The sequence below is a fragment of the Vidua chalybeata genome, chromosome 2, assembly GCF_026979565.1.
Source record: "Vidua chalybeata isolate OUT-0048 chromosome 2, bVidCha1 merged haplotype, whole genome shotgun sequence".
Lineage (NCBI taxonomy): Eukaryota > Metazoa > Chordata > Aves > Passeriformes > Viduidae > Vidua > Vidua chalybeata.
In genome coordinates this window covers 73,309,512-73,331,462 of record NC_071531.1, presented here as the reverse complement: position 1 = coordinate 73,331,462, position 21,951 = coordinate 73,309,512, and the positions used below count along the sequence as shown (strand labels likewise).

The window sequence follows — 21,951 nt, the reverse complement described above, 5'->3', positions numbered from 1 at the left end:
AAGAAATTCAGGTGGCCAGCACAGACTAAAAACTAGCCAAAACAAAGACAAAAATGTCACCAGTTATGATCAGTACAATTTTGTCTTCAACATTTGTAAAGGCTGTCAAAGCCTTTGGACTTGTGTTAAGCTTTAGCAGATAGAATTCCCGTGCACTAGGACACAGGAAATCTATGTGCTAAAGAATTATGTGCAGAAGCCATCTGAAGCTTTATGTGACTTTTTTTGTAAGTTGTATGAGGAGCAGCTGTGGGAGCTGGGGTTGTTTAGCCTGGAGAAAAGGAGGCTCAGGGGAGCCCTGATCACTCTCTACAACTCCCTGAAAGGAGGCTGCAGCCAGGTGGGGTTTGGTCTCTTCTCCCAGGCAACCAGCAACAGGGCCAGAGGAATTGGCCTCAAGCTGTGCCATGGGAGGTTCAAGCTGGACACTAGGAGGAATTTCTTCTCAGAAGGGTTGTCAAACATTGGAATGGCCTGCCTAGGGAGGTGATGGAGTCACGATCACTGGAGGTGTTTAAGGAAAGGCTGGACGTGGCACTCCTGGTGCCAACACACATGGTCTAGTTGCCATGGTGCTGTTCGGTCAAAGGTTGGACTTGGTGATCTCAGAGCTTTTTTCCAACTGCTTTTTCTAATTGATTCTGTGATTCTGTAACGAGAGCTGAGAATTTGCTTTTGCTAGGATGCTCACTTGATTTTCCCCTTGTATTTCCCTCCTCCCTCCCTGTTAGTTACAGCACGTTATCATTTCGGATTGCGGCTGATCACCGCAGAAGCCCATCTCGGCAGAGAAACTAAAATAGGTTAAAAATAAAAAATAAAAAAAAACCAGGGTCGGTAGCTTCCCAGGAAAGCCGCACCCCCGCTGCTCCTCCCCGCAGCCCCATCCCCTGCCCCGGCTCCGCAGCCCTGAGGGGCCGCGCGCCAGCCCGCGCAGGAAGAGGCGGGAAAGCGCTCCCGCTCCAGCGGCGGTCACGTGACGGCGGGAAGCGCGTCCCGCCGTTTGAATCGCGGGGGCCGCCGGGAGGAGGCGGGAGGGGTTTTCTTTCCGCCCGGCCGTCGTCAGGTGGCGGCCGCGGCCCGCGGGGTCTCGCCGGTTCCTCCCGAGCCAAAAGTCGGGAGGGGGTACGGGTGGCTCCTTGGCGCGGCGCTCGCCCGCGGCGTCCCCGCTCTTCCCAGGATGCTGACGGCGTGCGGCATGCAGCGGTGCCACCAGGAAGCGCTCAAGAAGAACCGGGTGATGCTGGCGAAGCAGCTGGTGTTGAATGTGCTGGTGGAGCACATGGTAGAGAAAGACATCTTCACCACGGAGATGGTGGAAATGATACAGGTACGCGGGTTGTCGCCTGCGCCGTGAGCTTTGTTGCTGGCTGAGCTCGGTGTCGTTCCTTGCAGTGGCAGCATGAAAAAAACTCACCTGTTACCTGCACATTTCGGTGTGATTGCACTCAGAGGACCTGCAGGGGTTTGGCTGCAGCGTGCAGGAGAACTGTAAGGTGCTTTTCCCTGTGTTCTGGTGTGCAGTTGCAGTAGGCTGCACTTAGTGGATCGGGTGGTAGCTTCCAGTCCTTTCTTGTAGTTTTGTGCTTATCTTTTTTCTTCCACGTGCAGAAGCAGGAATAAAATGTATTTCCAAAATAATACTCTGAAAATAAATACATGTATATGTTATGTGCCAGTTTGTTTCCACATAAAGAATTGGTGCTTCCTATATGTTTTTGTAAATTGCGTGAAGTGCATTTCAAGGCTCGCTGTCAAATAACAGATCCTGTTTGTTTGTAGGCTTGTGTTATTTTCCCTGTGCAGTGGATACTGTGGAGAGAAGTCATTGGAAATAGCTTGGGATTTCTCCCAGAGGGATGGTAATGCACAGAACACTCTGCAGGATGAACATGCAGGTCTTTGGAGAAAGCAGGCTGGAAAGGAAGTGGTTGAAACTGCATAACAAGTGCATGTCAGGGCTCAAGTAAGGAACTGAGGGAATTTTTAGTCCCCTAGCAAAGTTCATGGTCCCATAATGAAGAATGGAGGCTGAAAAATAGGATTATGTACTATTTTTTTGGGCATTAGTGTAGAACATGCAAACCTGAGACTGATAAGGTTTTGATAGCAGTGAAAAGATAACTTCCTGGTTAATTTTTGAGTCATTGTCAAAAATAATGTGAATCACTTTGCATACTTTGACGAAGTGTCAAAGATAATATTAGCTGCCTCATAGGGCCTGTCAGGGATATCAGTGCTGAATTGTGGGAGCTCCAGGCAATCTCACCTGAAATAGCTCCCATCCCTAGTGGAAGAGAACAAAGATACCATGAAACAGTGCAAGCCAGAGAATGAATCAAGGGCTTCTCCGGGTTTGGGTCAGAGTAGTTAATTTCTTCATAGCTGGGGTATGGAGGTGTGTTTTGGATTTGTGCTGGAAACAGTGTTGTTAATGTTGAGGTGTTTTAGTTATTGTTGAGCAGGTCTGATCCAGAGCCAAGGCCTTTTCTTCTCACCCCACCGGCAATGCTGGATGTGTATAAGAAATTGGGAGGGGCCACATCCGAGACAGCTGACCCCAACTGACCCAAGGGGTGTCCCACTCCATTTGGTGTCATGGTCAGCATGTAAAGGCAGGGGAAATTCTGAGTGACAGAGCACAGTGCTAATCATGCCAAGGTCTTGGGACGTTATGTGGGCCATTCACTTAAGAGTTGGACTCAGTAGTCCTTGTGGGTCCCTTCCCACTCAGAATATTCAGTGAGTCTAAGTCACCATTGTGAGTGATGGAGCCCTTGGAATGGCTGTACTCCTGCCTGCCAACGGGAAGTAGTAGATGAATTCTTTGTTTTGCTTTGTTCTGTGGCTTTTGCTTTACCTGTTAAACCATCTTTTTTATTTCAACTTTTCTCACTTTTATTCTTTGGATGCTCCCCACCATTCCACTTGGGGAGGAGGTAACTGAGTGTCTGATGATTAGCAGCCCACAGAGGTTAAGCAGCAGCATTGCTGAAGTGTGAATGGTGAGTAGGAGTGGGCTTTTGGTGGCCTGCACTTTGTCACCTAAGGGAGAGCAGGGAGAAAGGAAGAAAAGGCAAAACAAAATCTTCTCAAACTTAATGACAGAGAAAGTACTCTTTTTGGCTAGGTGCTGTTGTAGGTAAAAAGTATTAAACTGAGACAGAAGGGAAGAGTGGAATCTTCCCCTCCAGATGCAATTGAATAAAAGGGAATGCAACAATACTTAGTAGAGGATTATCAGTAAGGAGAAAGGTGTTATGATGGGTAAGTCAGGTAAAGACTAATAGCTTAGTGGAAAAATTATGCCTAATAAAATAGACATGCCTAACAAAGTGCTTAAATGTGTATAAATAGCAGTAGCAGCCTGAGCAAGAGAACAGAGTGACTTGAACTACTGTTGCAGGGCATTGATCTGCAAATTGCAACAAAAATAGAAATATGGCAGAGGTAGAAGGAAAGCTGGATCTGCAGAATATGCATTGTACTAGAAGGATAAAAATGAAGGGAACATTTACTGAATACTCCTAGACATAACAGTGCTATGGAGAAAAAGTAAAGTGTGTTTAAAAAAAATCACTGGAGTGGAAAACACTTTGTCTTACCTTTGATCTTCCTGTGGTAGGTCTGTGAATTTTTAATATTCTTCCTGTCTCTGGCAAATGTGAGCACAGGTCTTAGAAGTGCTGTTAAGTAGCCTGATATTGAAAATGTATTGTGATGCTCATTGCCAGATATCTTAATGGAAATGGGAGGAGCCAAATGCCATTGTCTGATGAAAGAGAATAGATTCTCCTATATATATATATATATGGATATTATAACTGACTGGTTCTATATATACACCCTCCTGCACCCCCAATAAGTCAGGAAATCAAGATCTGGATAAATAGTTATGTTCTAAATCATCTTTTCTTAAAAACACAATGGTTACACTGGTCCTGTTGGCTTGATTTAAGGCAATCAAAAAAAGAAAATGGAAAATTTTCTGGAAATAGAGCGTTTAAATAAATTTCTGTAATCTAAGGAAAGTGAAATAAGTCAAGGAGCTCAGGGAGATGAACCATGACAGTTTTTCCAAGTGTGAGGTGTCAAACCAGTACTGAAGCTTTACCCAAGTAAGAAAAAGATGGGAAGGGAAGTGTGTTCCAGGAAGAGCCACGGAAGGCAAAGGTGACTGAACTGGATGAGGAGCTCACAAGGAATATGAAGAGTAAGCAGAGAGTTTATAGGTGTGCAACACTGGAGAAGAATCACTAAATAGAAGCTGCTTCCTTTGATGTCTGAAATGTGGAGAGATAGTAGGATCTGACAGTATTGAATTTAAAGTGGGTCATTCAGAAAGATACTAAACCATGTGAGGTTTTTTCCACAGTATATATTTTTAATGAAGTGTAAAGAAAAAAATTGTGTTTACTTTGTAGTGAAAATGATGTTATAATTATCTAGGTGAAAACCCAGAAGAGGGGGGTTTCAAATACAGGGGGAAAATTATTTTGGAAATAAAATGGGACAGTGGAAAGAGCTGTTTTTAAGGCAAGCTCCAACATCTATTTGCATAAATGCCTTCTTGTCAGAGCATCAGATATTCTTCCAGAGCTCTGGGCTGGACTTTTAAAATTGCAGAAATGGTATCAACATTGCTTTTTAAACAAGTTGAGTACTCTGTACTGTAATCAAAGAGTGAGATTGTATATATACAGAGATTGAAATACTCCGTTGATCACTAGACAGTAATGAAGGGATCACTGGTTTTGACAAGTGACATAAATTTGATTAGGATGTTTGTCAATTTTAAATGCTTTTTCTATGGATTCTGCAGGTGTATAATAAGACTAACATGGAATTTTGACAGGACTTCAGAATTAATTTACAATTATTACAATTAATTTACAATTACAATTTCTGTTATGCAGATTATCAAACCCATCTGTGTGGGGAAAGAAATAAATTAGGGGTGTATTGGGAAATAAAATGAAAGAGGTGTCTTATTAACTTCTGAATGTTTGCTGAACATAATTTGGCATAATCCAAATGTGATGTTGAAGTTGAAGTCATATCACAAAGCACAGCCCTTTGAGTGTTTAAGGAAGCATTAAGGAAGAAGTCTGCCAAAAGCTGACTGCTGTGCATACAAAGTGCAGAATATTAACATTCTGGAAATTTCTTAACTTTTCAGTAAAACTAACATTCTGGTTCTTGAAGTCAGCTTCTATTCTTAACTACCATTTATGGCTTAGAGTCACAGACTGTGAAAAAGATGAATGACCTTTAGCTTGTCTCAAAACAGCTGCAGAAAGGAAGAAAAACCATTAGCTACTTAAGAAATCAAGTCTCAATTTACTTTATTAGTTACAAGAAAATTCAGTGAGCTTACAGCAAGATACATATATATGGAGGCGGTTATTTTCCACGACTAATGGAGCAGGGTTACCAGGAGAAATGTACCTTCATACTTCTGGGAAGACACAAGTAAGACATTATTATCAGTAATTCTAGTCAGTAGTACTCAGGATCCTCTGGGAATAGGAAAAGGTACATACACTGTAAAGGGAAAGAGACCATTTATGGAAGAAAGTTACTTGTTTCCTGTAGCTAATCAAGACCCAATTTATAGGAATAAGTTTGATAAATAAGGGAAAGGACAGAACACTGAAGTCAAGGAACACTGTTCATAAAAATAAATGCTCTTAGTCAATCATGAATGAATATAGGTGTTGCATCTCAGGTTGCAGACAGATTAGGGCTTTTATAATGTTGGTCAGCCGGTTCTGTGTACGCCCCTGTTCCCCCCGCGATGGTTCGCTCCAGGCTGCCCGCCATTGGAGCTTCCCCACATCAATCCTGTAACCACCCCCTGTTCATTCCTGAAACTTCCGTGCCAGTCACCCCATCCCTGCAATCCCATTCGTCCCGGAACCCTGTACACACCCCTGTCGCGTTCCCATTGGTTACCGTGGCCCACATCACCGCCACGTTGCCTGTCCCCATTGGGCAAGGGGTCTTCCACCCTCGTCGGCCCACCCCTTTTAAAACTCCATGCGCCCCTTTGTTCCCCGCCATCTTGTCCACGTGGGCGCTGGGGGCAGACGCCGCTCTCCACCACCACGGCTACCACGAGACAATAAAAGCTCTCCAGCCAACCGCAGGACAGGGTGTCCCTCCTTTGCCTCTTTACCTCATCCCAGCGCTGGTTACAGAGCGCAGCCAGCCCCATGCCGGTGCGCTGAACACCGCAGCGCCCGGGCCACGCGGCACCCCGGTCCGGCCAAGAAGCAGCGCCTTTAGCCGGGCTCCCGAGCTGCCCCGGACCGGGGAGAAGAATGCAACGCCGCATATAGGTCTGAAATTCTAAATAGGTTCATAAACATTGGATCAACAAGATTTTGTATATATCCTCCCAAACAATGTTTTGGGGCAAAACCAAACTATTTTTTGACACTGAGCTTGATAATTATGAATGAAACCAGATTATGTGATATCTTTTGTAGCAGAAGATTCACACATTTACCTCAAGGCTTCTTTTGTTTCTGATTTTCCTGTGACTGCTGTATTGTTAAGCCTTAATTATGTGTAACTCATCAGCTATTCCCAATCGTCCACCAAAAGGAGAGATCTTGGATTTAAGTGATAATTTAAAAAATATAGGATTAATTCCAAATAAATAAAATTTATTTCTGATACCCAGTATTTTGGTACATGATTTTTGGTGTGGTTTAGATTTCATGGGGAAGGGTATTATTGTATAAATTTTACATTTTGTTGGCAATTACCTGTTAATGTTTTAACAATTAGAACTTCATCGCACTGTTTCATTTTTTGATGGTTACTTCTCCACATATACTAGTATATATTGCTTCATTGGTCTGTCTGTACATAGGAAGTACCATTCTGGAATTGACTGCATCTAGTAAGTATTTTACTTAATGTTTGCTGGGGGAATTGACTCTCTGTGTGAGACCATAAACTATTGGATAGTAGTGGAAGCATGTTTTTGACTTTGTGTATGCAGTGAGGAGAAGTAGATACTATTCCAGCAGTAACTGGAACTAAAATTTTAGAGAGAATATGGCGTATTCAGGAACAACTGAGGGAGCTGGGGCTGTTTAGCCTGGAGAAAAGGAGACTCAGAGGTGACCTTACCACTCTACAACTGCCTGAAAGGTGGTTGTATTCAGGAGGGGGTCGATCTCTTTCTCCAGGCAGCAACTGACAGAACAAGAGGACAAAGTCTCAAGCTGGGTCAAGGGAAATATAGGTTGGATATTAGGAAGAAGTTTTTTACAGAAAGAGTGATAAAGTACTGGAATGGTCTGCCTGGGGAGGTGATGGAGTCACCATCCCTGGATGTGTTTAAAAACAGATTGGATGTAGCACTCAGTGCCATGGTTTAGTTGAGGTGTTAGGGCATGGGTTGAACTCGATATTCTTTAAGGTCTCTTCCAACCTAGTGATTCTGTGAATTCTGTATTACTGTGTGTGGTCATGTATGAATTGTTGGTTGTTTTGTTGTCATATACTCTTGAACAAATCTGAACAGAGAAGTGTGAATGAAATCAACTAGGAAGAGTATAATAGTGGTTCTAGCACAGCTAAGCATAGTGGTGAAGTGATTTTCTGAAATAAAAAAAAAAGTTGTTCTGATGATTCATTAAAAGTTAATTATGTCAGGTGTTGCTTGAGTGTAGATTTTGATTTTTTTTCCTCTGGGTTCAGGCCAAGTCTGGGAGCTTTGACCGAAATGTGGAATTCCTCAATTTGCTGCCCAAGAGAGGCCCCAATGCCTTCTCAGCCTTCTGTGAAGCTCTGCGAGAAACCCAACAGCAGCATCTGGAGGCACTGATCCTGAAGACAATGTCCAACCTGGGCCATGAGATTGCAAGGGTACAGCATTTTTAAAAAAACAGGATGGATGGCTTGCATTTCAGATTGGGTTTGGGCACAAAAGGAACTTAATCAAGTGGGGAAAACTCAATGATTTACAAAGGATAAGATAGTTTTGTTGCAAGTTGAAACTTGTAGTAGCCTTAGCAAAAGCAGAGAGGAAGAAACTTGGAAAGAAGAGAATTTTCATAAAGAATCACAAGGTGATAGAGGTTGGAAAGGGCCTCTGGAAGTCATCTCTTCCAACTTCCCTGCTCAAGTATTACCTTCAGTAGGCTTCCAGGGTCCCATGCAGGCAGTTTTCTGAATATGTGCAAGGATGAAGACTGCAGCCTCCCTGGGCAACCTCCTCCAGTGCTCAGGCACCTCACAATAAAAAAGTGTTTCCTGATATTTAAGAGGCAGTCTCCTGTGTTTCAGTTTGTGCCTGTGGCCTCTGGGTCTGTCACTGGGCACCACTGAAAAAAGCCTGGCTCTGTCCTCTTTGCACCCTCCTTTCAGGTATTCATACACATTGATAAGTTCCCCTTGAGGGAGATGAGGCATCGCTTCCCTTCATCTCTTCTGCTGGCATCACTCCTCCCAGTGCAGCCCAGGGTACCAGCTACCTTTGTGCCAAGAGTACATTGCTGGCTCCTCTTTGGCTTGGCAACACCCAAGTCCTTTTCTGCCAAGTTGATTCCCAGCTGGGTTGCCCCCAGAATATATTGGTGCCCCAGGCACAGGACCTTGTACTTCTTTTTGTTGAAATGTACGAGGTTCCTGCAGTGGTCTTACATCCAACAAGTTCTAAATGGCTGTGTGATCAATAATCCAAAAATTGAAAAATTTCTCTGAACTTTCTTGGTTTAATTTTCAGTGATTGCCTGAGTAGACCTGTAAGGAAACAAATATTTCTTTATTTTGTTATTTTTTTCATCTTTTTGCTATGTGTAGTTAGTGTTGTATTAAAGGAAGAGTTTTGGAAAGATTCCATGTTCTTAGTGCATTGGCAAGGATGGAAACTCTCAGTAAACATATTTTATACAGAGGAAGGGAGAGCAAATACTTCTAAGCAATTGTTCCCTTATTAAAATGTAAAATTTATCAGACTACCCTTTTAATTTTTTGTTTTCAATTTTGCTTTACTATACAAACAATGAAATCTTGACAGCAAACAAAGATATAGGAATACCAGACAAATCAGGCTTTTGTTAAAACTGAGAAAGTTAAGACGACCCCAGTGTAAAGATTCTAAACTGAGGATTTGGATAGAAGTGCAGATGGTCAAAGAAGGGGAGGAGTCTTGCATTGAAAATGCTGCTGCTGTCTTGTTATGATGTTTCTTTTGGAAGTGACCATAATACTATATTTCAGTCATTTTTATGTGTGTATATAAATGCATGTATCTTTTCTTCCATGATACCTTCAGCTTTGTACTATAGAGAAAAAAAAAAGCTATTTGTGCTACTCGTTTTCACGGATTTATTGATGTCTTGTAGCTTGAACACTGTCATGAGTCAGATCTTCCATACCCTGCCAGTGAGTCCTGCAATTCAAAGAGACCCCGTTGGCTTGGTGAGTTGCACATGATTTGCTACCTGGTTGGCTCCTGACAATTTCTTAATACTGTCTTAATGTGATTGCAGAAATAAGCTTGCCACCACTTTGCTCATCCAGGAATGCAAACTTGACAGTAAACTGACTATATTATGATCAAAGAGTGTGCTTTATAGCAAATGGGAAGAGACAACCAATACATTTTTCTTTTTAGCTTCATTTATTCTTATGGGACACTTTGTTGCTTAAAACAGTACATGTCAGTAAAATTCTAGATTTTGCAAAGATTTTCTTTAAGATCTGTAATAGAATTTCATTGAGCTAGCACTCTGATAAGGTACTGACTTCAGGCAGTATACCTTAACCAAGAGTTCCTTCTTAAAAAATCAGCTTAAGGCCTTATATGTGTTACCTGGGTCTGGCATGGTTTTCTGTAGCTTCTGTCAAGTGCAGCAAATCAGCTTTTCATTAATATGCATTTGCAACTTAGACCAGGGGACAGGTCTAATAAACATTGGTTGGAATGAATCTCCTTGCTGGTTTTTATGTTGTTTCTGGTAATGCCTGGAGTACTTTTTCCCTTACCACAGGTTTACCTTTATGCTGGTTACTAGGAGCTCTCTCTGATGTTAAAGAACAAGTGTCTAATTTTTGGAAACTTTTTTTATTTATGTGCAAGGGTTTTAGGTTGGGTTGTTTTGATTTTTTAGAGCATATGTTCCTCCAACCAGGAGAGCCATGCCTCAAAAGGCTGAAAGAGGGTTTCAGCAGAGATAGTGAATGTCATTAGCTCAGTTTCTTTGGTACAGAGGAGTGAGTGTCTGCAAATGGCAAATAGTTGATTATCATTCCCCTCATCTGCTGTTATCCAGAGGAAAGTGTTCAGAGGCAGATGAAAAAACAAAAGGGCTTTGCACTTTATGAAAGTTAAAATTGTCTCGTTTGATCACTTATGCATGTGTTCAGCATGGGAGGCCTTTTGTGAAAGGAAAGAACTATTCTGTTTGAAATTTTCTAGCAACATGTTGTCAGCCAAAGTCTGAAAGTAAGATCATACTGTGCAAAACAGCAGAAAGCAGAAGGATCTTAAATTAGATGAGAATTCTGTTTTCATACTCTGTAGACTAGGCCTTAGATAAGGCTAACCCACATACAAGCAAACATAAAAGCTGTCAGTTAAAATAAATAAAACAAGTATACCATTACAGTACTTTTTTTTTCTCTTCTGTGTTTCATTTTGTGTCAGTAGTCCCTGATCAAGCAAAATTTTTGGAGGTATGAAATATGCATAAATGAATATAGTTCAGAATTTGCAAGTTAATACTTTAATGCAGAGGCTTTGTGTCTGAAATTTTTAAATTTTATTGATATATTTGTTTTTGCACAGAACCAGTAGAAGATTCCTTGGATAACAGAGATGGTCCATCAATCCCTCCAGTGAAGTATTGCACTCCTGAATTTTATCACAATCATCAGCACTTGGTAAGTTGTTGGCAGAGAAAGTCTTAAGATGTGAGATGTTTGGATCTATCAGCTAAACATGTGCCACTTAAAATTGAGTTGAAGTGCTTCACTGGGATGCAGATCAAGGTTGTGCTATTGGTGTAACTGAAAGATGTTACCAGCCGTGCTCCATTTGATGTGGTTCTCATTTACAAGTGTCAAGAAATCCTGAGAAGTTCTGTAACTCTAAACAAATCTGCCTCTGTTTTTTTTTGATCATGAAGAGCTTGGTGGAATGACTTCTCTACTATTGCTCTCTGTGAGCTGTCAAGTTTATTTTTCCATGTCCTCATTTTTCTGTAAGATGACAAACCCTGTAAATGACCGTAAGATAGTAGAACTGTGTTTTTAACTAGTAAGTTGCCTGCTTTAATTGTCAGCTGTACCCAATAGAATACTTAGGCTTAAGAACCAGATCAGGATTATGTGCTAGAATTCTACCTGTGGGTAGAACAATTTGAATTTCTAATCTTCTGCTGCAGTGTTTGAAGTTATATATGTAGACTAATTAATTTTTGTTGATTCTGTCTGTAAATAGGTTGTGGTGGAGTGGGCTTAAGGAAAAATTACTTTGTGTTGTGAGATAAACACTTCATTAGGGTTACACAAGGTCAGAGGCTCTATGTATAATGAAACAGAGGTTTTGTTTGTGTGTTGGTTTTGAGGGGTTGTTGTTGTTGTGGGGTTTTTTGGAACTGTCTGTGAGGGTGACTTGATTAATAAGCAGTGCCAATGTGAGCTTGACTAAGCTCCTTTAACATCTGTGCCTGGATACACCTTATTTGATATTCTCCTTTAGTATTAAATTTTACTTCCAATTTACAGGAGTAATAGTAAGTGAATTACTATTGATTTGTTGTTCTTAGAGTGGTAGGGACAGAGAGGGAACTTAATCTGAAGGCACCCCTCTTAAATTAGATCTTTTCCTGTTAACTTCTTTCGCCAGTTGCATAATTTTGAAGATCAATGACTGACAGTCTTTTGCTGTTACAGTGACACTCATTGCTATTTTACATCTCTGCTCCCAACAGCAATTAAGAAATGTTAGCTAAATTTTACATTGTGTTGTCCTTTGATGGGGGTGGCACTAATACATGGGGGCCCTGCTGGGTGAGGAAAGGGGGAAAAGTTAGCAATATCTAATTCACAGTTTGAAATGGATAAGCTGTGTTTCTTTTAAAATGAGGAATAAGGGAAGGCAGTCTAACTTATTAATAGTAGTATTGTAGCATTGTCAGTTGTGGAGGCTGGCAAGCACAGGCATATCAAGCTGGTGTGGAATGATTGCTGTTCTATTCTAACACATCATTATTTCCTTGTGTAGTCTAAATTTACCCATTTTAATCTTCCTTTCAGTCATACAAGCTGACATCAGAGCCCCGAGGCTTAGCACTGATCCTCAGCAACGTCCGTTTCAGCAGCGAGAAGGACCTGGAATATCGCGCAGGGGGAGACGTGGACTGTGCTTCCCTGGAGATGCTTTTCAGGCATCTCGGGTATCGAGTCACTGTTTTTCGTGATCAAACTGCACAGGTAAGGGGGTGATCCCAGTTCTTCACAACTGGTGTGGATGAGTTTGTTTCTTAATTGTCTCAAGAGGTTCCCTTTGGTACATAGCTAAGCTTTGAAGATACGAATTATCACTTAAGAATAGAAAATGAGGCTGAACATGATGATGTCTGCTTTCATACTGATCAACATGAGAAAGCTTGGAAGGCTGAGCTCTTCCAGTGAATAGTAGTATCACAAAGGGCTACAAGAGGTACTACTCTGGTCTGACCCTAGTGCAAGGGGGAAGACTTTTGAGACCACACCTGGCATGTGTGTTAAGAGCACAAATGAATGAAGTCTGCAGTTTCCTCTAGATAGACTTTGCAAGTGTTCTACTCTCCTAAAAGTTAAACTTTGCAAATATTTGATGTAGTCTTTGCTATTATGATGTTTTCATGTCCTTTCACTGATGAAGTCAGTTTGTATCCCATTCATCAATCTGTCCACGCAGTTCAGTTCCACTCTTTCAGTCTTCACTAAAAACGTGTATGAGCTTCACTTCAGAAAACTGGTTGTGTTCCATGACTAACTTAATCAAGCCATTCTCCCTACGAATGCAATTGCTGTCTTCTCCAGCATAATTTGATCTTAGTCCTTTTAAATCCCTATGAATTCAGGTGATACAGAACCTGTTAAAGAGTGTTTTATTCAAGAACAGAGCTTTTGCAACACTGATAGAAGGTATTTGCATCTGCAATGTTGTCAGAGTTCCTGAAGTTTTCCAGTTTAATTGACCACTAGTGTCTGAATGCTTGAAGTCCCAGAGTATGTATCTGTTAAGTTGCTCCAAAATCCCAGCCAGATTCCAGTGTCAGTGTAAAATATCACTTGTAAAATATCACTCTGTAAAATATCACTCAGTTTCCTCTGTTGGCCTAAGTGATTTCTGCTTCACAGTGTTATACTTAGGACTGAATATTGCGTAAAGGAACAAGAATATTTTGCTTTTTTTTTTTTTAATAGAACGCGTCTCTTTCATGTAAATTTGATGTGCGGGTGGGTTTTCTTTGTGACAGGAGGGCCATTTGTGTTCTTCCCAGAAAATTTATTCACTTTCCCTGTAGAAGTCTGGAAAGCATTGAATTTTTCCCCCCCCCCTATTCTAGGAGATGCAGAATGCATTGGAGAGATTCTCCAAGCTGCGAGATCACAGAGATGTAGATTCCTGCATTATAGCTCTGCTTTCCCATGGTGTGGAGGGTGGGGTTTATGGCAGTGACGGCAAACTACTAGAGGTATGTTCCTGAATCGCGATCTCTTGTTTAGGTTATCTTTAGGAAAGTAACCATGTTCAAAAAGGGAAAAAAATAAGACTGAGGATTCACATATTTTAAAATAGAAAAAAAATAAGGGCTGGAGGGAAGAAAAGGGCAAGGGGCTGTCTGCGAGAGGTCTGGAAAATGAAAAATGGCAAGTAGGAGAAATTATCTCTCTGTATAAATACTAGGTAGAGTTCATGAACCTAAGCAAGTATGAACCTGGGGAGAGGGTGGAGAAGGGATGTGTTTGTCACACACTGAATCTGCAGATAAAGGAGAGGATTACCAAGACTGGTGAGGTCATATGCAAAAGACAGGGAAGCAAGGTAAGACTGGGTTTGGCTTACAGAAGGCTACAGTGAAGAAATTTCCTCTCTTTCTTCTCTCAGTTGCAGGAGGCTTTCCGGCTCTTTGATAATGCAAACTGCCCAAATCTCCAGAATAAGCCAAAAATGTTCTTTATTCAGGCCTGTCGAGGAGGTGAGTGCCCAAACACTGAAAGCCATGTACTTGGCATGCCATTAAGGCTCATTTTGCACACATACACACCCTCACATTCAACTTGCTGTCAACTTTCCTCTTTGCTTCTCTCAGGTGTAAGTGGGACCCATATTCACCTCCCTCTGCCCTGCTGCTGCCACTGCATCTGTTGCTCTGTAAGTGTCTTTAGCTCTGCATGAGGTGTGTGCATTGACTTGCAGACCCCAGAGCACCTTAGTGACATAAAGCTCTGTCATGTCCCACTCATACCTGAGGCTTCCTCGTGCTGTGCCTGCAGTAGGGGGAGTGGGGCACACAATGCACAAATAGCAGCACAGCATGGAGCAGTACACTAGCCCTGGAGTCTTTCTCTAGATCCTCGATGTGTTGTGTCTCTTGTGTTGGTTTCTTGAGCTGTCAGAGTTGGTTCCAATTATTTTTAGGGTTTTGTCTTTTTCCTTTAACTTAGCCTGCTTTCAGCCTCAAATGACCTTTCCTTGCACCCTTTTTGACACACTGCTGTTGAACTCTTACATGCTGTTGTACAGAACTCTTTTCACAATTCTTATAGACTTGATCTTCTTCCGTGCTTTGTGTACCTTTTTTCCTTTTTTTAAATTCTACTATTCCTTTTCCTTCCTTTTGTAGCTAAACATACACATCTGTAACTACCTTTCAGATCTGCTAATGACCAAATTTTTCCCTCAAGTGTTTGGACTCTGTGAAATTGCTGATATTCCAAAGTGAAACTCTGTCTTACAGTTTCTTCTTTTCCATTGTGATAGAGGAGTTTTCCTAGTGTGTATGCTTTCCTCCCTGCTTTTCCCTTGTTCCTCACAGTTGTCTCCCTTCTTTCTCATTTTTAGCAAGCTTTACAGTTTGTCCTCTAGTCTCTACTCTTGTTTAATACCAATGCAGGGAAATGCCCAAAGTCTACATGAAGTATTTCAGTGATCAGAAATACTTGATCCTTTTAAGCATTTGGGAGTATTGTAACATGCATGTTTGCAATATGAATTGAATCTGATTGCTTTCCTTATGTGAATGAACATTTAGATACTTTTGAACAAATGTGAATGTGCAGACTCAGGGTGGAAGTAAGTGTAATAAGGCAGAATTTTCAGCTGACCTCATTAGGTAATTATGTTTATTGGACTGTAATGTTACCATAAGGAGTCTGTTAAGACTAACAAATCAAGCTTGGCCTTTGTATTCCCCAAAAAGTTGCCGTTAAGGAAGAGTGGTAAAGCTTGCTATGCACAATACTTTAGATCTAGGATATTGCGATAGACAAAGGATTAAGATACTTGAAAAACTGGAAGGAAAAACTGAATTTAATAAAAAAAAACAGCAAAGAAGGCAAACCCCTGCCTTGTCTAACCTCTTTTAAACCTTGATTAATAGTTGGAGGGAAAAGCCAGTTACAAGGTAAAGGAACTATCAACAGAAATGTGTATCCTTTAGACGGCATTAAAAGGACTGTATAATAGTATTGTCAACTTTAAAATAGTAATCAATCTATCTGTGCCATGCAAGTTAGCTGGAACTAATTGAAACAAGATGAGAAATACATAAATTACTCTTCTTTTCTAACCTTACATTGTAGGCCTGCTGTATCTTCTCTTAATGACACATTTTTGAAATGTAGATAAAGAAATGTTGGTACGGTCCTAATTCCCAATGAGCTTTTGGCGGGAGTCTAGTAAAGAAGTTAAGTAGTCCACCTGCAGTCATGGATCAAAAACCAGTGGCAACAGAAAACAATGGGAAGAGTTTCAGTGTGGCATAAAATGAAACTTTGAAGTTGCTTAGAATCTGTATTTAATGTAGTCAATTCAAAAGAGTGAAAAATTATGCTAACAACTGGGTAGTTAGCAGTTATTTAAATTAATTGGCAGAACAGCTGTCTGGGAGCTTCAGTACAATTTAAACAGACTAGATGAATCTCTGGCAGTGGTTCTGTAAATTAGAGGTTAAGTATGCAAAGGGTTAGTGCTTTACGCATTTTTGTTAAGTTAATTGGAGTGGTGTTTGATGATATGCACGAGAAAGCTGTGTAATTCTGAAGTTTTAATCAAAAAAAGTTTTGATTTTATACATAATGGGGTGATGACAGTGTGAATAACAGAGTTTGACAGTAAAATTACCTGAGTCTTCTGAAAAAAAATGCACTGTGAACAGTACACTAAATTTTTAAAAAGACAGAGAACTGGAAGGATTTGGAGAAGTGTGATAAAAGACATTAAAAAAGTGTGGTTAAATATGAAAAAAAAATATTGCATTGCTACCCTAAAGAGATGAGAAAGGAACTTAATGGAAGCCATTATGAAATTCTGAGCTATGGAGACTTTAATTCTAGGCTTTTTCAGACAATCACACCCCTCCCACTGCTGTTTTCTTTTTAGAGGAAAAGAACAATGTTGCTGACTTATGAACTGACCACTTTCTGAGCATAATTATGAGATGCCACCGGTGCCACTGCCTGTTAAAGGGTTAGAAATCCAAATGTATTATTTTGGCATGAACTAGCAATAAAAATTGAGAAACATCTTAGTAGGAAGGCCTCTGCAGTGGACACTTAAGCCTCGTAACACTAGACTCTGTTTCTGCTGTTAGGAAGAAAGAATAATAGATTCTCATCTTAGAACAAAAGAAAACAAAACAGCAAAATTATATGGAAAATCTGTAAAATGTAATTTTAATTTTCTTGCAACACAGCTGGACTATCAAAGTCACCACCACTAAGCCATTAGTTGTGATTATAATGGAAACTCTGCATCATGCAGAAAACCAGTTGAAAATATCTACACTTGCATAATACATACTAATGAATCCTGGAAAGGGCATTAAATGCTCTCCAGGTTTTAAATTAATCTCCATGGACTGGAGGTCTCTCTCATGTTTGGGTTCAGATTATTTTGCATTTTTCTGCTGCACAATTTATGCTTTTAATTGAAATAAGCAGTATTGTAATCAGGTTTTAGAACTAGGTGAGATACTTGGTCCAGGTTTTCTACCTGTCCTGAGTGTAGATCTTAACAACCAAAATTACAGCTCTTGTTTGATTTCTGCAGTAAATAGACAGCATTGTAAAGTGCACTAGACATTTTTGGATATTTCCAAGGTAGGTATGAGTGGAAAATAAAAACTTCATAGGTAGGCATCAAATCCTTCCATGAGTGGTGGAGAGCTACCAGAAACTTCTCTGCTTTCATGGTTATCCCATGATCTGTGCAGGAAGAGGTGGGAGCAGAAATCAGCATGCAGACCACGTCAGGTTAGGTTAAGCAGGTGCAGCAGTTTTTGGTATCTGCATTAGTTTGTGCAGAAGAACTTTCAGATGAGTTTAGAATAGCTGAGAAAGCCTGAAATTAGCACAAAAACTTTCTGCTTGACAGTAATTGTGGCACTACTGACCACAAAACTAAGTAAGTACAGGAAAGCTGCATCCAGTAATTCAGGATAATTTCTTCTCCCTTTCTTCCTCTCCTTGTTTATTGCCACCACAGATGAGTTGGACCGGGGAGTGGATCAAAGAGATGGCAAAGGACGGTCAGATTCTCCAGGCTGCGAGGAAAGTGATGCGAACAAGGAAGAAAGTCTGAAGCTGCGGCTGCCGACGTGCTCGGATATGATCTGTGGATACGCTTGTCTGAAAGGTACTGGCCCCTAATTGTTTGGGCATAAGGAAGTTTCATGTGTCTGTGTTCCCCAGAAGTCTTCATGGTGGACACTCTCTCGCCAGGCACCGCGGCCATGAGGAACACCAAGCGTGGGTCCTGGTATGTCGAGGCTCTCACCTCGGTGTTTGCAGAGGACTCCCAACACACTCACGTGGCTGACATGCTGGTGAAGGTAAAGGGCATTTACTCTCCCACAAGGGCATTTACTCTCCCACTCTTACCTGGTTTTTAAAGGTCCTTCCATTGCTTCAGAATGCTAGGACTCATCTAGTACTATTAAAGCACTTATTCTTGCCTTGTTTGTAGCAAAATTATAATTCTGTCTTCGTTCTTATTTACTTATTTATATACAATTCCATAGCAGTTTCACCAAGTAAAGATGCGGTTTCTTTGACTCCTTCTGTTTCATTGGTGTGGTTGCATGATGAACTTGCAAGTAGAGTTCATATTGCTTGCCAAGAATTACTTTTCTTCTCTAGAAATAGATTTTTTTTCAGGTGAATTCATTTCCTGAACGTGCACACAACACAGCTGCAAAAGCAGCAGTACTCATATATGATAAAGTTTGAGAAAGTGGAGGAAGAGGGAGTGAAAAAAGCAGTGTGACCACAGTAACTTGAGCTGCTGTGGAACTGTACCGTAGTTCTTTATCCTTCTTATAATTAGGGGACTACTTAATGCATTAAACAGAAATATCTGCAAGTACAGAAAGAAATGACATTTTTCTTCCTTCTATCTTTTTAATCCTTCTAGTCACTCTTAATTTTTTTACTCTCACATCTAGGTGAATAGGCAAATCAAGCAACGAGAAGGTTATGCCCCAGGCACCGAATTTCACCGCTGCAAGGAAATGTCGGAATATTGTAGCACACTCTGTCGGGATCTTTACCTGTTTCCTGGCTATCTACCAGGAAAATAACTTTGCCAGCTCCGTTTGAAGAGAGATACTGCCAAAGCTGAACTTTGACTGTGGATATCTGTTTTCACTCTTACGAGCTGTGCCATCAGATGTGCAAGCAAGGAGTGCCAGTCTAATTCTTTATGTCCTTTTCTAAAATAAACTGGCAACTCTCCTTGTAATCTGACTCAGTTCAGGGTTTAAAATTCTAATATCCCGATTGGCTCTGCATGTATAGAAAGTGATGGAAAGAGGATCAGCATTGGAGCTGGAAAGAAGTGGGAACATCCTTTGGAAGGAGACATAAGGACATTTGTGAACAAAGTGAATGTGAAAATGGAAATGGACTACTAGCACAATTTTTAAATTAAACCTTTCTGAAAGGAAAATCAGTCAAAAGATGCTACTTATGCTTGTACTTCAACAATTTTAAGTACTTTCTGCATGGTTATTCTTACAGGACAGTCGACTCCTGTGCACATTAGAAAAGGGCTCCTTATGAAGGAGAATCTTTCCCCTCTAAAATGGAAGTTTATTGTTTTCAGTACTCAACACTTTCCATTTTGATCACTTAAAAATCTATTTTTCTACACTCCTTCTATAGCCAAGTTATCAAGAGAAATACAAGATATCCCAGATTATCAGCAAAACATGTAGACACTCAGACAAATATGCCTGCTTAAAATGCCCCAGACATAGTTTTGAATCTAGAAATTCTAGATTAACTCCCCTTAGTCCCAAGAGTGAGCAACTGCGTGGAGTATTCCTTTTGAGGAATTTGTTTGCCATAGCACTTAGTTGTCACATTAGACATTCAGTCCACCAACTTCTCAGGAGTCTATAAATTGCACTGTACAACTGAAGCCCTGAAACTCTACAGCCTTGTACAAGAGGTTCTTTTGTCTTTTTAATTAACAAAAATATTCAAGGCAGCTCTTTACAGTTCTAAGCGTGTTGCTTGGATTATTTATCACTGCATTATTTTTCCCTTTTAAATGAGAGGGAAGAGTTTTACATTATTATGCTGTTCTGTGAGCTTTCTTAATCCATGATCATTTAAAAGCATAATCTATTGCTTCTTTTGGAAATTTCTTCCATAGTCTCTTCATGCTGTAATTTGTGTCTTGCTATGTCCAACTGCAGTTACTCCCACTTGATGTCATGTGGGAGATGGGCATTGTTCTCTTTTTGTGGTAGAGCCTAAATCCTGAGATACTGGATTACATAAGGACTACAGGTGGCTCACTTCAGTCTCTCCATTTTGTAGCACTAAGTTGGCATAGTTCCTGGCTTTTTTTTTAATGTAAGTATGGCTTTTAAAATACATTTTTCAGGATAGAATTATGAATGGGAAGCACAAAGGTATATGGAGGGAGGCTGGAACTAGGCATGTGCTTTTTTTATTATTCTGCCTAGTAAATGAAGGCTGTTTCCTCCAGCTGACAAAGGTGCAGCATTAACGTGTATCTTGCATTTATCCTACACACAATGTGATGAACAGAACAAGAATCATACTTGCCAATTGGTGCCTTACTCTGAAGTCTAATATACCAGTTTAGGGGCTCATGTGCCTCCCTGGAGTGTAAACACTGTCTTCCTGAGTGCTCCCTCTGCAAAGTGGTGCAGTATTTTACAGACAGGTTTATTGATGAAGCAGTCCATTCTGATGGATTAAATTTCTGTAGGAGTGCATCAAGTTGCATTATCACTGCCACTTTTATATATCTTTTTGTACACTTGTATTTTACTGCCTTGAGGTGTCAAAATAAAGAATTTTTGTTTGATTAATCTGTGCAGTGTCTTCCATTTGGAGAATTAGACCTCTGCAGAAATGGAGGTTCTACATAAAGAGAATTTTGTGTCATTTCTTGAGATAGCACATCCCAGAGGGTGTTTTGAACTCTCAAGCAGAAGCCTGCTACTTAGAGCTGCAACCACTATGAGCTGCTTGTAAATTCTGATAACACCTGGGCCAAACAAAGACTGATACATTAATAAAGAGAGATGAGGCAGAACTATCAAGTAGCAGGCTGATGCTGTGCTTCAGCAGATAAAATATTGATGTTGGGAAAAAATTTGGCTTGGTGTTTTTGAAGGAAAAGTTGGTGTCAGAATGAAAGGTTCCTGGAAAAAAGGAGTCCTGGAGGAAGAGACTGAAAAAAAAGTGAAGATGCCACCAGTCATTCTGGAAGTGAGGAAGGTCCAATGGATCATGGAGAGAGCTGCATGGGAAGGAATGCCAGGGAATGCTTAGAGGCTTGATGCATAAAGCCCAAGACTTGTAACTGGGAGCAGCTGTACAACACAGAACTTTCTGTTCTACCTTCACAAAAAAATCATGATCTTACTGCTGGGCAGAGAAGCTCTCTGGTCAAGTAATGCACCTGGGAGAAAGTCAATTAGTGTGAAATAAGAAGGTAGAAACTCTGTTCTTGTAAGTTCTAAAAATAATCCCCAGCCTCCAGATCCACTAGAGGTTGCCATTTACCCTGTTTTATCCATGACACCTTGAATAGTTGTTTCCTGTCTTCCGTGATCACTTTTTAGTGAAAGAGTACATTGGTTTATTAAAAATATGGAATTCTGATATAGGAAATCTAGTACTGACATTAGCGCTGGAATTACCAACATCTACCTGTGCAGAAAGTGATTCTAGTAAACCAGAAGATGAAGTAAACAAGATGTTTGATTTTCATAGGTAAGTTTAGTGCTACTAGCATAGTTTGAAGAATTATTTCTTATAGATGGGGTAGCAGGGCAATGTTAACAGGTTTACATTTTCTCTGGAAACCAGAAGAATAAGGTTGAGGGTTTTATTTGAGATGGGGAGTGAAAACAGTGAACCCAATGTAGACAATGTATCCTAAAAATCTTGAGTTGCGTGAAAATCACATTTATTAACAGAACAATTCAGTTAATTAATACAATTTAAATTCTGAACTGGTTTTAGTTCCCTATCTGTGATTACTAAGACTGTTAAAGGATTTGATTTTGTACAAATAGTCATTGGTCCCCTTAAAAATGAGGATGTACAGAATGGTATTGAAAGAGAGCATATGCTTCCAAAACATCAAAAGGTTTGACTAAACATCTATAATGCATCTTACAAAATTTATGCCAAGCTGAGACTCCTGACATGGACTGTACCTGTCTT

At 40.5% G+C, this 21,951-nt stretch overlaps 1 protein-coding gene across 3 annotated transcripts; it reads left to right on the top strand.

The window, feature by feature from the left end:
* The first annotated feature begins 1,069 nt into the window (after positions 1 to 1,069).
* Positions 1,070 to 20,585, top strand: CASP2 (caspase 2). Of its 3 annotated transcripts, none has more exons than XR_008429571.1 (10): positions 1,070 to 1,330; positions 7,717 to 7,884; positions 9,366 to 9,441; positions 10,811 to 10,905; positions 12,283 to 12,459; positions 13,584 to 13,712; positions 14,126 to 14,216; positions 14,331 to 14,392; positions 17,726 to 17,875; positions 17,962 to 18,049. XR_008429571.1 is itself a non-coding variant. In XM_053936470.1 (10 exons), exons 1-10 carry the CDS (start codon positions 1,181 to 1,183, stop codon positions 18,816 to 18,818), a joined length of 1,281 nt encoding a protein of 426 aa, XP_053792445.1. In that variant the 5' UTR covers positions 1,070 to 1,180; the 3' UTR covers positions 18,819 to 20,585. The 3 variants fall into 3 exon arrangements, 2 of the variants coding, with proteins under 2 accessions (XP_053792445.1, XP_053792446.1); XM_053936470.1 differs by lacking the exon at positions 14,331 to 14,392 and adding an exon at positions 18,684 to 20,585 and having other exon boundaries at positions 17,962 to 18,071; XM_053936471.1 differs by lacking the exons at positions 13,584 to 13,712; positions 14,331 to 14,392 and adding an exon at positions 18,684 to 20,585 and having other exon boundaries at positions 17,962 to 18,071.
* The last annotated feature ends 1,366 nt before the right edge of the window (positions 20,586 to 21,951 follow it).

What these genes read in the sequence shown, in the direction of transcription:
- CASP2 (XM_053936470.1), top strand. Translation starts at nt 1,181, where the DNA reads ATGCTGACGGCGTGCGGCATGCAGCGGTGCCACCAGGAAGCGCTCAAG. An exon ending in AGATGGTGGAAATGATACAG is followed by an intron (nt 1,331 to 7,716) that starts GTACGCGGGTTG and finishes CTCTGGGTTCAG; the next exon opens with GCCAAGTCTGGGAGCTTTGA. An exon ending in GTGACGGCAAACTACTAGAG is followed by an intron (nt 13,713 to 14,125) that starts GTATGTTCCTGA and finishes TTCTTCTCTCAG; the next exon opens with TTGCAGGAGGCTTTCCGGCT.